A 14,602-nucleotide genomic window follows, 5' to 3' on the forward strand; every position below is an offset into this window, starting at 1 on the left:
CGAATAATATTGATTTCGTACAAACACTCAAATAAATCATTTTATGAAACCTCAAAATTTAGGATAAAATTAATAATTAAAGTTGATATCGATTTAGAGTAATCGAAGTATAGTTAAAATGTTTTTTTAAATAGAATTATAGTGCATTCATAAAGGGCCGAGCCGCAAACCGTTTGGGCTCTGATCGGATGAGCTCAAACGAGCCACGAAGCTCTCAAGGCCGCGGAGCCCTAGTCGCCACCGGCCCTCCCCTTCACGAGCGCCGCTTGTGTAGTCGTCACCGTTTCGTCCTCCGACGCTTCTCCCATTGACACCACCGCAGCCTGGATTGGTCCTCGCCGGGTGCCGACCCGTCCTACAAAGTACCTCGACAGCAGGTTCCCCGGCCGAGTCCCAGTTGCTTATCCATCACCGGCTCGAGTAAGTACGTTCTTGTTGAGTTTTTACTTGAGTTATGGGCTAAAACAGGTAGACATGATGAGGCTTTCTGTATATTTTCATGTTATGATATTATCAAAACTGAAATTTTTATGAGATTCTGCTAATCCAATTTCGATGCTATATTGCCCAGACATAAACTATTTTCTTTTCATGCTGTCTTTACTTTCACAGTTGTTGTTGGGGAAATCTGCTAAAGCTTTTAGTAAACTCCTTGAGAGGATTAATTAGTTTTAAAGCATTAATTTCATGGGGTGTGAGAACAGTGAACTACTCTGTGTCTGGTTATGATAGACAGTGTCTAAAACAGAAATATTGGAGTCTTGTTAGAACATTGATTAAATTTAGGTGTCATCTTTTTCCAAAGTGTATATTCCATTTATCTCAAGTAAATTGTTGCATTCTCTAGGAACTTAGCTAGCTAATTGTAAGATCAGGAATAGTATAGTTAAAAGGGTATATGATATCCTTGACTCTTTTCTGATTTATGTTAGCATTTGGCACTCGATAAAATAGCTCTATCTCATGCATAATAATGAAAAGGCATGTTAGATTCGTAATCCTACATATTATCATCCTGGACATAAGGCTTCAAACGGACAGAGGCTTTCAGTAACCGAATTAATTAGAAGCCTCATGGCCCAATTATGTAGTGTCATTGAATTTTGACCACTTAGGGTCATGATTTTACTGCATAACGTCATACTGGAATGGGATTTAACTCGTAACAAGACTCATCACAAGTGTCGTTATGGAATTCTTACTGTTTTGTTGCTTCAATCTTGACACTTTTGAGATGTCAGTGCTAACATTGTGCTTCAATTTGGTTGGTCTTTGGCTGGGTTTTTCCTTGTGGTTAAGTTGCCTTCGCTTGAAGAAGCTGAAGTATTTGGCACTTTAGTCGATCGTTGTAAATTTAATAATCTTTCGATAAAGGAAAGATTCAGATATAATGTGTATGTCACACTGTATACGATAAAGATTGGTATAGAACTTGGCAGATCATAGAGGAGCTATGGGTCCTTATTCAGGAATTCACAGAGGAACCTGTCATGATATTTATATGGACACGACTCTGTTTCCTGTTTAGGATCTAGCATTTAAGACGCATTATTACTTGCTGATTTTGATATACATCGACTAGCATTCTTTTTTGCGATATTGATTTGTAGTCATGACTAAAGGTCATGAGTTACTGGGAAAAAAAAAATTACTCCATGGGGAGTCTTCTTTTGAAGTTTGTACCTCCTTTCGACTGTTGTTTAGCTTTCAATGTTATTAAGATAAACTGTGTTGTAATACCCAAATTCTGTTTGATAATCTTTTTATCGATTACTAGGTAGAATACAATTTCATGGATGGAGATTCCGCCGTTCACTTTGGTGGTTGCCACTGTAAGCATGTGAGGTGGCAAGTTGAAGCACCATCAAGTGTGGTAGCATGGAGTTGCAACTGCTCTGACTGTTCCATGAGAGGCAATATCCACTTCATTGTGCCATCATCCAAATTCAAGCTCGCAGCTGATTCTGATAAGTTCCTAACAACATATACTTTCGGAACCCATACTGCCAAGCATACCTTCTGCAAGATATGTGGTATAACTTCTTTCTACTTCCCAAGATCAAATCCTGATGGTGTTGCAGTGACGGTTAAGTGTGTCGACGCTGGTACTCTTGCTCATGTTGAAATTAGGCACTTTGATGGGAGAAACTGGGAGAGTTCCTACGATCAAACTTCCATAGCATCATTTTCAAAATCAGATAATGAAGGACAGACATAGTTGTCTGGTAAGTCACTATATATATGGCTTTTGTAGTTGGTCAGTAAGTTGTACCTTGTGATAATATCTAGAACAGTTCAGTGGACAATTACAGTTCCTCCCTTCATCTTTCTTGTCGATTGATAGATTCACTTGCTACTTTACGATAGATCAGGCCTGAGGTGTTAACTTGAAGTAATTTTATCTAGTTTAGTTTGATGGTGAGGTGTCTCACCAGTGCTTGGATCTGATCTCATAATCCGAAAATTGAACCATATCAATGGGATCATAGTCGAATTGGAAACTGAAATCTGTTGGAGTTGGAAAGCCAAATCGATTGACATGTTTGATTCATGTTCTCTAATTTCAGAATCACCATGGAAGCGCCTTTACATGTTTGGTTCGTGAGCTGCAAGATCAGTATCAAAATTGAAGTTGGTTGCCAAAACCCAGTAATTTTAAAGGGGAAGATGAGTAGTTATGTGCGACAGTAGTTTCACTATATTTGATTGAGGTATATATTTACCACGTTGATTGTTTGATAGGGTAGTTTGACATGTGATGATGTCGTTCTTTCTCTCTATGATGCTTTGATTGAGGTATGTATTCACCTTTGATGCATGACGAAGGCGAATATGGGGGAAAAGGGGGAAATGATAAAGAGTATTTATCTCTATTTATAGAGAAATATTTTAGAATTATTAAAAATATTTAAAATAAAAATTATAAATAATAAAAAGGAGTTACCAATAGTAATTTTTTAATAGAAAATAAGATTATAGAGAGATATTTCATTTTAGGTTTTCTCTAATCATTCTTTTTATTTTTCTCAAATAGTATCCCTCTTTTCTCTTAGTTTCAAAATTTTCTTGATAGGAATCTTGTCCTTTGCATTGGACTAATCTATAAGCTGAATCGGTCTAGTAATAGTATTTTTATTGAAGGATTAAAAAATATTATAACCCTATTTAAAAATCCTACAATAAATTTAATTTTTTATTTTGATTTTAAATAAAAAAAAATACCAATTTGAAATCTCATTAAAAGTGATAAATTCATTTGTATTGTATTTTGAGTCATTATTCCTCGATTAAAGTAATTTTCTATAGGTTTATATAAAAGTAAGTTTTTTTTTTTTTTGCATGTTTTTGTTCCCTAATCATCAAGAATACATTTTGAAACCTTAAATTATTTTATGAAACCTTAATAAATATAATAAGGTTAAAAATTAATATTTATGAGAATTAAACTTAAGATTGAATTATAATATTTTTAATAGGATTATGATGATTCTAATTCAATAAAAAAATATTATATAATCATTTAAAGATATTATAAATATATTTTAGAATTTCTCGTATAGCATCCTAAGTTTGAAAATTTTTCGCAAAGTACCCAAATTTCTCACAAAGCACCTCTAAGTGCATAACAATATGATTTTGGCATTGTCGTTTTGAAAAAATTTTGCCTTTGTGCCTTCGCTCGTGTCAACCTTGCTCCCTTGCCTCTCCTTTTCTCGAGTGTGATTAATGTCAAAGAGGCTGTGCGACCCCAATCGGACCTTGCTAAACTCTCAACCCTCACCATGATTGTTGATTGCAAATGAGCCACACAATGTGGCTAGACCCATGCTTACGTAAGGTTTATAAGGGTCGCCACTATTGCTTACACCCTTACTCAAGGGTGTCGAGGACCACTGCTAGCTGCAAAGGTGCCATGTAGTGTTGCCTATGCCCTTGCTCACGTGAGGGCGACAAGAGTTGCTTCATTGCTGGTCCAACGGGGTGCGATAAAGCCCATTGTGTCTCGATCACTAGGTGGGTCTGACAGAGGATAGTGATAGACGAGATGATAACATAGGTAGGTACTGGGTGAGGGCAATAGGGGATAGGATAATCATTTTGAAAGAAAAAAAAAACGATGCTCTAAAGGTATTTTTGAAACTTATGATGCTATTTGAAAAATTATGGAATTTAGAGAGTTTTTTTTTTCAAGAATTTACTCTTGAAAAAGTAAAGACTCCTTGGTCAAATTTTCTAAAAAATCTCATACTTTTTTATATTTATTGTATTGCACTTTTAATTTGAAAATATTTGAAACAACGCTCTTGGCAATATAAAGATCATTTTGCCCATTCTTTCATTGGATTTACCTTCATTGACCCCATCGCCCTGGTTGCTACACACCTTTCTCATGACCCTTGCACAAGACAGTGACGATAAAAGTGTGTGCATTCTCCTTCATCCCTTGCTGTCGACGACAAGGGTGAGTCACACCCTCTTCTTCCTCGCTTGTGGTCGATGACACGAGTGAGGCTTTATAGGCGACAATGAAAGCCACAACCTCTCCTTTTGTCAATGATGGATAAGGATACACTATCACTCCCTCTCCATCTTTGCTCATGATCGATGACATTCCTCTTTCTTTCCTCCCTTACGGTCAATGACGAGAATTGCAAATGACAGTTCAAGGTGAAGGTGGGCGATCGACTGGTCCAAGAGCGAGGGTAAAATAATTATTAAAAAATATCATTTTAAAAGTTTTTTAAAAGAAAAATACTTTACGAAAAATTTTGAAAAGTAACGATTTTTTTTTCGAAAATTCGTCTAAACACTTTTTTATCATTTTAGAAACGAGGACGCTATGCGAAAAAACTTTCCCTAGAAATAGTCCTTTTTTAACTATACTAGTCTTATCAATCATTAGGAGAGATGAGAAAGATCGAGAACAACCCTTTACGACTCGAGATTTTTCGTACCCAATTAGTTACCTGCCATGTCAGCCAACGAAGTTGCAGGGTCTTATCTGTGGGTCCGTTGTTTAAGCCACGTTGATATGCTCTGTTTGAGGAGTCATTTCTATTGGGCATATCTAGACGCGCCAGCGTTGACACGTTTTAAACGCAACCCCACCCCCAGCCCCTTCTTTCTCTCTCTCTCTCTCTCTCAGTGCGAGATGGTGGACTCCGACGGGGAGACGACGAGAACCAACGGCGGAGTGGGCGCGGACGGTGGTGTCCCCCGTCCGATCGAGATCGAGGTTGGCCCCTCCGCCTCTGAGGGCGAACTTACGCTCTACTCCGTCATCTGCGACTTCCTCGCCGGCGTCGTCTTGCCACCGCCCGAGGCGTCGCCTCCTGCCGCATTCCTTCGGCGGCTCAAGTTTTCCTATTACAAGGCCTCCCCCTGCCTCCGAGAAGCTTCCAGGAACTCCGCCCGGGACCTCCTCTTGTGGACGCGCCGCGGTGGCTCTCCTCGTGCTCTGTTTGTCATCGCGGTGCGTGGATAGCCTTCTTCGTGCAGTGATAATCGCTTATAAACTCTTCAAGCTAATTGAATCGAATATTCTTTGGTGGTCCGTTTTCAACCCCTCTTGTAATTGTAAGATTTTGAGTCGATGTTTGGTATGTTGATTCAGAAAGCTAAGATCTTTGATGAGAAGTATATAGAACTACTCAGACTTTTCGGCCCCAGGAACGACGTGGGAGGATTACCGACTTAATTTAGTCAGTTAAGGTTGTCTTAAGGTGCCAGATCTCCGAAAAGGGATTCGAGTCGAGGGTAACTGCATTTGTTATCCTTATTTTTATTTTGTCAAAGATAATCCTGCTTAGGTTAATACAATTTTATGCAATTTAAGCCTGTAATCCACTGCTTGTCGCAGTTTATATTATGTCAAATGAAACCTTAGGGAGTGTTTACCTTGCCCTAGTTCAAAATTCCGATTTTTTTCAAGGGAAAAGTTCGTTAGTTGATTTTCTCACCTCTTCTTTTCCTAAACTAGGAAAAAAAAAAAAATCCTTGCAGTAAATGTAAGTTTTAAAGATTTTGCTTCTGGAATGCCTGCAAAGTAGCCCTTTTCTTTTTTAAATTTCAGTTTAACTTCTTTTTTTGATATATAGACTGAATTCTGTACTATGACATGGAGATGCTCCAGTTGTTGCCAGGAACAGACTGCAGATGTAGCAAAGGTTTCTACCTTGCAGTTGTAGGCAAGGGATATCCAATAGTTTGGAGCTATTTGTAGGATGGGCTGTGAAGAAATTTAGCCATGGAGAATGGTTGTTGGCCTAGTAATTTCAAGATATAAAGATATCAACATGTCCTTAGTAACCCATGACAGGTAAGCATAGTGAGTCATATACCTTGCTTTCATCCTAGGTTATGTTTTCTGATCCAAAGAAAGTGGTTCATTTCATAACCTTAGGCTGATACAAATATTCAAGTTCCTGTAGTTCTTAGAAGTAAAAATACAATAAGTAAATCTCGTGACATATTAGGAATTCATTGTAAGATTTCATTTTAGGAGATTAACTATTAGTATATGTGACAGTTGGAAAAAGAAACATAGTGAATGAATCTCTCGTTATCTGATTTGGGTGTCTAAATAGTGAAGTGGGCATGTTATGTAGAAGAAACAGTAAATTGATCCATTTTCACTTTGTCAAGTTGTATTTAGGACTTGCATCAGGTAGCCATTATTCTCTTACTGAAAAGGAGTTAATTTGTCCCTGGCCGTCTGTAAACAAATTAAGGGATTGATGTGACTTGTAGGATATAGTGTCAAAAGCAATGTTATGTATGTTGGGAACCTTAGACTATTTGGTGTTTTATAGGGAGGCATTCATATACATGGAAGAGAGGTAGATACAAGGTCTCTAGGATGAAGTAAGGGCAGTGGTTTTAGTTAGATTCTCAACATTTCACTGTATCCAGTCTTATGTGCACTTGGTCCTAGTAATGGGGGGTGGTGCTGGAGTCTATATAAATCAAAAAGTGCTGACAAGGAAAATTTTCTTGAATCTGAATAGTGGAATACGGTGTCGAGAAACTAAAGTGTAGACTTCAAGGATCTTGGGCAATTTGGTCGTTTGGTGTGAGGCATTGGCAGCCACCTAAGGGTGAAAGAAACCGAGTATAGTAAGTGTGGTTCTATCGTGATTAACACATACATTATGATGTAGCTAAAAACAGTGAGGTAGGGTTGGAAGCCCCATCAATGGGAATAATTTTCATGTGGGTGCTTCTCTGTGGGGTTGTACGGCAATGAAGGGGTTGAAGCTTAGTCAGACGAGGAAGTGGAACAAGTTTGTGGCACTAGAATAGGAGGTTCTCTACACCTGCTGTAAGGAAGAATGAGAAGTCAGATAAAAAACTTATAAGTTGAAAATCTATGCAAATTGTATACTGGGACACACCAAATAACAAATTGATAGTTGAAGTTCAGGTTAATGACTAAATTTTCTTGCAAACTGAAAGTTTCTATTACACATTTTGAGTTGAAATTATGTGTTATTGTCTATGGAAGCCGCAGGCTGAAAACCATGCTCATATTTGATAATGCAAGTTGCACTTTCTGTTTGCAATGCTTTCAAGTTATTGTATCTTCTTATGCTAACGTATACAATGTTTGCACCTTATGAGGAACTAAGATTCTGTCTGCAGCATATTGCTTCAGTTACACACCTGGCAAATGCAACTGCAGCATCCTGCATCATATTATCTGCTCAAAGCCAATCTTCAAACTTTAGTTCTTTGGTGCAAGCTTGACACAAAAGCTATTGGAGTTTCTTTTCAGTGCCAGTATTTACAATCAAAAGTTCATTTTAAAATTTTGTCTTTTGACTACTTTTGCTACATAAACAGTCTCTTTATATTTGGAGGGAAGGCTGCATATCTTAATCCTCCCCCAGACTCCACATTGATGGGAACCTAGTCACTTATACACACTGCACTGGTTACTTCCTTTTTGTCTCCTGTTGCTGCTTAGTCACTTGTACACACCACAGGATGTGTGGAGTGTCTGGATTTATGCTAGTTCAAGTAGTAATATGTTGATAGTTTTAAGTAGAAACCCTAGGTTTGTCACTTCCATTCAAATTGAGAACAACTTACAGTTGTCTTTGCTGCATGACAGGTTGGAACAATCACTCTTCTGGCATTGACAGGGCTGATGATTTGCATGTTTTTCTTGTTCGCGGCCACATTAAATGCTATCATTATCTCCTTTCTAGTATCATCTGCAGCTGCTGGAGGCTTTTTAGTTGTCTTCCTTACCTGCTTAACCGCAGTTTATATTGGAGCATTACTATTTGCAACTTTTGTGATTTCAACTACAACCATCTCAGCAATAGTTGTCGTCTTGATAGCTACTGGTATGTAACAATTTTCATTTTATTCTCATCTAGTGTCTCTTAATTTCCGGGGGCTATATAACGCAAAAAAAATCTACCTTTTATCCTCTGGAAATTTATGTTGTCTGAGCTGAACAACAAACAGACATAAAATGCTGTACTTGAGCAGCAAAAACTCCTGTGTAGTCTTTTCATTGCTTTTGCTCGATGAGCTAGAATGTAGCCCTGCTAATAAAGACCTTGTTCTCCTAAGGATCTGTTACTTTCATCAAATAGGTTCCTTAAACAACTTCCTTACCACATCAAAGGCATAATCATGGGAATCTTCACCAAGTTTCTTGCTTCACAAGACTCACGTGGTCATTGCTTTCTGAATGATCATTCAACAGTTCAAACTTGGAGTGTATTCTATAACGTCACAAGTCCCTCCATTAGATGACCAAAATTTACTTATTTATTATCTTATTTTTGTTAAAGTTCTGGGTATTCAAGTCCTTGCTGTACAGCCCAGATGGTGCAAACATAGTTGCTCCATGTGAGTTGTTCATTATGAATGCTCAGACTGTTGCCTCAAAAAAAAAAAAAAAAAGCACTTATGATCTAGTGGTTGCTCCCCACCTTCTAGAAGAGGTTCCATCTTTAACAATGGAGTTTTGTCATTTGGCTCAAATCTGTATCATGTGCTTTTTTTTCAGCTGATGACTTTCTAGGAGTAAGTTCCTTGTCCAAAATCCAAATAATAAAAAAAGGGTCCATAATGAGTTTCTTTTCTCTTCAGGGGCTTAGCACTAACTCAAGTATACCTTACTCATATTATAATTTGTTTGCTGTTAATTTTTCTTAGAGATAGTTCTTAACTTGATAGTAAGAAGGCAGGATGTCTTTGGCTTTTCTTATAGCTTATATTATTGTTTAAGTATAGAATGAACAAGGGATTGTTGCTATCTTGACATAGTTATTCCCAAAAAATCCTTTGTCAATTAGGTATGTTATAAAAAAAGCTGAAAACAAAATTTTTAAGCATCTGAAATGGAGATACGACAGTTCTATATGATATTAGTTTTGCTTATTGTAGCAAGTATTTTGTACATAATGCTTATTGATATTGTACAACTGTTGGAGCACGTAGCTAATTTTTATTTGAAAAAAGGTCCCAAGGAAAAAACAAAAATCAAAGAAGGAAGGCTCCAAAAGCTAGTTTGGCTGTTGAGACCATCTGATTACATAACGTAGAATCTAAAATTGTTTTATTATGGTTTTTCAATTGGGAGATTGCATTTTTTTCCCTTTTTTGTTTTGGCAGTCTCTGTAATTTGACCTGCAAATATTGTCACAACATTGTGCTGTAGGATGGATCGGATTCATCTGGATTGTTTGGCTTGCTGTTAAGAAAAGCGTGGACCTCACCAGGCAATCAGTGAGCATCACGAGCACTGCAATATCAGCATATTCAACTGCTTGGCAAGCAAGACAGAACGTATCATCCAAGTCTGCCGATTGAACCCAATGATTGACCTTGTCGTCATTCATATCCTGCAACACATTTTCCTTGGGCATTTTCTTATGGATTTTAGACGTGTGCATATCTTGTATCTTACTATGATGTTCAACTATGCATCTTAACTTTATATTCATGTTGTGAACTTTTGCAAGGTTCCAGTAAGATTATTTCTTTGCTTATATTTAATATCGACCAGGCACCATGTATATATGAAGATTATGTAAACAAGTACTGAATGTGCATAAAGATACAAGTATATTTGAAGTTGTTGTTAGGTCTATTTGGTAAACATACACCAATTGATGTTCTTCATATCTTATATTCATTTTCAGTCGAGAATTTATGTCAAGACAAAATCCTGTGACTTCATTGCAGGCTCTAATCTTTTACTACATGGTACGGAAACGAGGAACCATAGCTCATGAAAGGCGTGGGTCTCTGCTAAACTTTGTTGGAACGGATGTATGAACTCATCTGCAGGTGAAACATTCCAATGGTAAAGTTCTATTCTCGGTGACAGTGATAGCGAGAATTAAGTAGTTCTGAATATTGCAAACATAAAGCAGTTTGTCTAGGTGTATGTAGCATTGGCCTTCTTTGGTATTTTCACTCTTCAAAGCTATTGCATCAGACTTCTAAAGCTCATGTGCATATTTCACTTGCATTTGTGGTGGGAGTAACCAAACTGGATTCCATGTAGATGCACCGTAATCAATTGAAATGCAATGTTATTGTTTATGTTTGCTGTGTAATTGTGTGTAACTTTCTCATTACACCATTTGGTTTAGTTGATTCATCTTGCACAATCAACATACTTATATATCTTTTCTGACCATGATTTTCTAGTAGGAAATATCATAGACATGGAATCCGTTTTTATTGTTTCTTACAAAATATTTTCTGATTTACTTGAATTGATCTATAGATCTTTCCACAATGACAGTACAGTAAGCCATTGCTTTATTGCTGTGTAATATGGCCCAAAGTTTTGAGTTGCTTTATGGTATTAGAGTTTCTCTGATTTTAATTTTTTTAAGGTCAATTGTCAAAATGAACGATGGGAATTATTCCACCAGAGTAATTATGCAGAATCATTGGGCATTATGTGGGGTATGTGTTGTGATTGGATTATCTATATAAACTCCTTTATCAATTGTTGATTGTATTTCTCATTTTGTTTTTTTAAAGGATCTTTTATTAATAGAAAAAGTTTGAGATAAAAGTTATGTGAAATGGTTATCTATAAGAAATTGCTTTGGAGGTTAAAAAAATAAGTTAACATGTCATATTAAACTTTATTCTTAAAAATGAGTTGATGGTTTTAACAGTTTCATTTCCCCCATAAATAAGATCTTGAATATATTTAAAATTAATTTCGTGTATAATCTGGAATTCATCCATTTTCCTTCTTAACTTATACCGATCGAAACAAAAAAAAAGGTGAAAGGCCGTTGTGTTATAATAATTAAAATTATCTATTATTGCATCCAACAAATGCCTTTTTTTAATTAAAAATATCCCTTTTCCCATTTTTTTTTCTCTTCAAAAGATGAGCAAAAATGTAGAATATGAGCTATTAATCAATATAAGAAGGTTAAAAAAAATATATATTTTAGATGATGGATAAAAAGGAAAAAAAATCTTTACTTGGCATGTTAAGTTAAAGCGGTGAAAGGTCTCTTAAGGTCACGTCTCGTGACCGTATCAAATTGTCCTTTAGTGGGAAAGCGAGTCTTCGATCATCGTAACATCGAAGTCCATATCGGAAGGAAACCCTACCTCGGAAGCATTTACTGTCTCCCTCTTCTGATCCACCGATTAGATTTGGGTCTGGGCGGAGATGGCGACGGGATCGGGCATGTTCAAGTTCCTTCGGCCGCGCCTCCGCCCTCAGCCGACGGACGTCGCCGCGGCCGCCACTTGGGGCGTCGCCGCTACCGCCACCGCCCTCTGGCTCATCCAGGTATAACAGAGATGATCCCCGTCCCCGTCCCCTCTGTTAATCCTATTAGTAGATCGATGCTTTCTTTGCTGGCTCGAATAATTATCCCTTTCCCCCTTGCGTCGTTACGATCTTAACATCTCATGTTTGAGAGCGAAGATTATCGACGTTGTGCGTCTCGACTGGGCACCACAATCAATCGTAGAGATTTCTTCTTTTGTATCTGTTTTTCAGATCTTCGTTTACGCATCGTTGTCGCTATTCGATGCAATTATATTTTGGTGAAGTTTTTGCTCGGAAATTTTAGTTGTTAGAAAAAAAAATCGTAATCAAGTTACTGATGGTCGTCAACGCTTCAAAATATTCTTTCCAAGTGGGTGTGTCATCTTGTGACAAATACCACTTGCACCAGTGAGACGTAGCATTAAACCATATAGTATGCAGCATGTGAAATCTACAATTCCTTAGCTGTAGTCAAGCAGCTGATAATTATGAAGACTTAACTGATTTGAAAAAGCCTAGTTAAATATGGGAAAATCTATTTTACTTGCGCAAGTGAGCCCAATTGGTTATTGTAGGGCTCATCAGGCTTCCTAGATGGCTGAAAATAATGGTTTAGTGGAGGAAAAGGTGACTCCGGTCCTGGTATTGTTGTTGTTCTTGTTGTTGAGCATACCATGTCTTCCTCCTGCAATAGGAAGTTGTAGTTGCTGCCATCGCTCTCTGTAAAGGCTGAACTACTGTCAATTGTATTATTGTTGTAAGTTCAGCAGTAGGTATACCGATATAGGGAAATTGCCTGATCTGCTTGAGGCATAGTGCCATTGTAGGGAGTGCCATGTAAAGGTGTTAGGCATGGTCGCATGCACGAATGGATCTTGGTTTAACCGTATGAAGCTTGTGGTGTCATTTATTGTTGCGGACAATTGGAAACATAATTTGATTGGTTGAATTAGTGCTCGAGGTATCATTCCGCCCATGAGCAAGACCACCACAAGCAAATTTGATGCACCAGTTTGACAACACACCTGGTGAGTTAGGCCGACTGCTGGTTGGCTGGGTTGTTATGATCTTCACATATTGCAGTTACTGCTTGATCAAAGGTGCTTCCGTGATTTCTTTCCCTCATGCAGCAGTAGATTTGTCAATTATAGTGTTTTATTGTGGCTTAAGGAGGGACACTTTATTGGGGCCTTGGTAGTGATGCTCTTATGGCTTGATGAGTAGCATGCACATGACTGGCATGTTGCTTCTTTCCTATTCAAGTTCTTTCATATTTGGGAATAGCTTTGGATAACAAAGCCGTTGATACTTTTGGCCTGAAAGCTTATTCTCAGATGTGGGTGGCACCGATGAATGTCTCCTCGACCGTGATCAGATCATAGAAGCTCATATGATTGCTCATAGTGCCTTACTGTAATACCAAGCTGTTAAAATTAACCATCTTCGTTAGGTTTATTTTTAACATTTATAGAGGACTAAGGCCTTTGAAGGAACTAATTGAGAGAAAACAAATTCCTAGAAAAATAGAGTCTAGTGTCTTGGTTTACTTAGTCGCTTTTTGCAAATTCCATGCAACCTGATACTGTTCTTTATGCACTTCTTGTAGCCTTCCACTAATATATCTTTTATAACCATTCCAACCAATTTAAGGTCAATATTACCTCCTAGTCTGATGGGACATGAACAATGCGTAGGATATATTTGTAGCTGCTTAATGAGAGAACTGTTCTTCTCCTGCTTCTTTACGTTCCCTTAGATGTTCCTATCTCTGTAAGAGTAGCAACTTATTAGAAAGATTGATTCTATCAATAATGAAAATTAACAGTAAGATTTAGGAACTTCTGTAAATATCATATACAGCTATTTCTAAAACTTAAGATGGATAAGATTGCAGATTTATGAAACTTTTTCAATTTTTCTTTGACCATTTCTTCTGCGAGAGTAACTTATTAAACATATACCAATTTCATGTACAAGCGGTGCATCTATGAGTAGTAGTAATTCTTAAGATTGTTTTTTGATGAGTAACTATGAAAACAGGTGGTTGCTTTGCTTGAGCAACTACCAGGCAACGATCATATTCCCAATGGCTTTTTGATTAATCAATATGCACCTAATACCTTTCTTGGCCTTTTGGCTAAGATCAAGAAATATAATCAAGTTGGATATTAGCATTTAAGGATCACCGATAAAATTAAGACCTGTGGGATCCTTGTCCAAAAGTGTGATGAATTGTTTTGGGCCTTTTGGCCTTCCTAAAGATATAGGATCATGATTTCCTGAAAATTTTGATTGATAAAATTAGTACGATTTGGCATCCCACAGAAAAATTGCATTTGGCAAAGTTTTTAAGAAAAAATTATGTTACCAGAATGCATCTTTCGACCTTGCCTACCTTTGGCACTTGAAGCTGCATGTAACACACATAAACAACTTAAAAGTTGTGACCAATTCCATCATTCAATGCATATTTCTCGAGAATCTGTGCTCGCAATAAAATAAGTTGATTCAGAGAGGTGCGCAATATTTGTACATATCCATACTTGTAGCTCATGACACCACCAATGCATGCATTTGTAGTACTATGATTGTATATGTGATGATTTGTTACATTGGTTTCCAACTAGGTTATATATGTATTTAAGCACACCAATGTCCTATTCTTTTCTATCTAGATTGATAATGATTGTACATGGAACTATTTACGTTGAGCATGATTCATCCAAATTACAATCATAGACATACCTACTAGGCTACTACTACGACCTTACTAACAGAACATAATAGTTTGAAGTAAGACTTGAGGAAGAACAATACATGAATAAC

General features: G+C 37.2%; 2 protein-coding genes across 4 annotated transcripts; both read left to right on the forward strand.

Annotated features, from left to right (window-relative positions):
* The first annotated feature begins 171 nt into the window (after nucleotides 1-171).
* On the forward strand, nucleotides 172-2,694 carry LOC103974654 (uncharacterized). 3 transcript variants are annotated; one of them, XM_065096898.1, is made up of 3 exons: nucleotides 172-420; nucleotides 1,778-2,225; nucleotides 2,568-2,694. In XM_065096898.1, exon 2 carries the CDS (start codon nucleotides 1,793-1,795, stop codon nucleotides 2,216-2,218), a length of 426 nt encoding a protein of 141 aa, XP_064952970.1. In that variant the 5' UTR covers nucleotides 172-420; nucleotides 1,778-1,792; the 3' UTR covers nucleotides 2,219-2,225; nucleotides 2,568-2,694. The 3 variants fall into 3 exon arrangements, with proteins under 3 accessions (XP_064952970.1, XP_009387806.2, XP_009387799.2); XM_009389531.3 differs by lacking the exon at nucleotides 2,568-2,694 and having other exon boundaries at nucleotides 172-424; nucleotides 1,778-2,324; XM_009389524.3 differs by lacking the exon at nucleotides 2,568-2,694 and having other exon boundaries at nucleotides 1,778-2,324.
* A 2,412-nt stretch (nucleotides 2,695-5,106) lies between these two features.
* LOC103974644 (uncharacterized) lies at nucleotides 5,107-10,095 on the forward strand. The gene is made up of 3 exons (XM_009389516.3): nucleotides 5,107-5,473; nucleotides 8,114-8,351; nucleotides 9,680-10,095. The coding sequence occupies exons 1-3, from the start codon at nucleotides 5,153-5,155 to the stop codon at nucleotides 9,829-9,831; spliced, it is 711 nt and encodes a 236-aa protein (XP_009387791.2). The 5' UTR covers nucleotides 5,107-5,152; the 3' UTR covers nucleotides 9,832-10,095.
* The last annotated feature ends 4,507 nt before the right edge of the window (nucleotides 10,096-14,602 follow it).

This window comes from Musa acuminata, chromosome BXJ2-2 (genome assembly GCF_036884655.1).
Source record: "Musa acuminata AAA Group cultivar baxijiao chromosome BXJ2-2, Cavendish_Baxijiao_AAA, whole genome shotgun sequence".
Taxonomy (NCBI): domain Eukaryota; kingdom Viridiplantae; phylum Streptophyta; class Magnoliopsida; order Zingiberales; family Musaceae; genus Musa; species Musa acuminata.

Excerpts from the sequence above, each read along its gene's own strand:
- LOC103974654 (XM_065096898.1), top strand. The coding sequence starts at position 1,793 with ATGGATGGAGATTCCGCCGTTCACTTTGGTGGTTGCCACTGTAAGCAT.
- LOC103974644 (XM_009389516.3), top strand. The coding sequence starts at position 5,153 with ATGGTGGACTCCGACGGGGAGACGACGAGAACCAACGGCGGAGTGGGC. Across the intron at positions 5,474-8,113 it reads GTGCTCTGTTTGTCATCGCG|GTTGGAACAATCACTCTTCT; the intron begins GTGCGTGGATAG and ends GCTGCATGACAG. Across the intron at positions 8,352-9,679 it reads TGTCGTCTTGATAGCTACTG|GATGGATCGGATTCATCTGG; the intron begins GTATGTAACAAT and ends ATTGTGCTGTAG.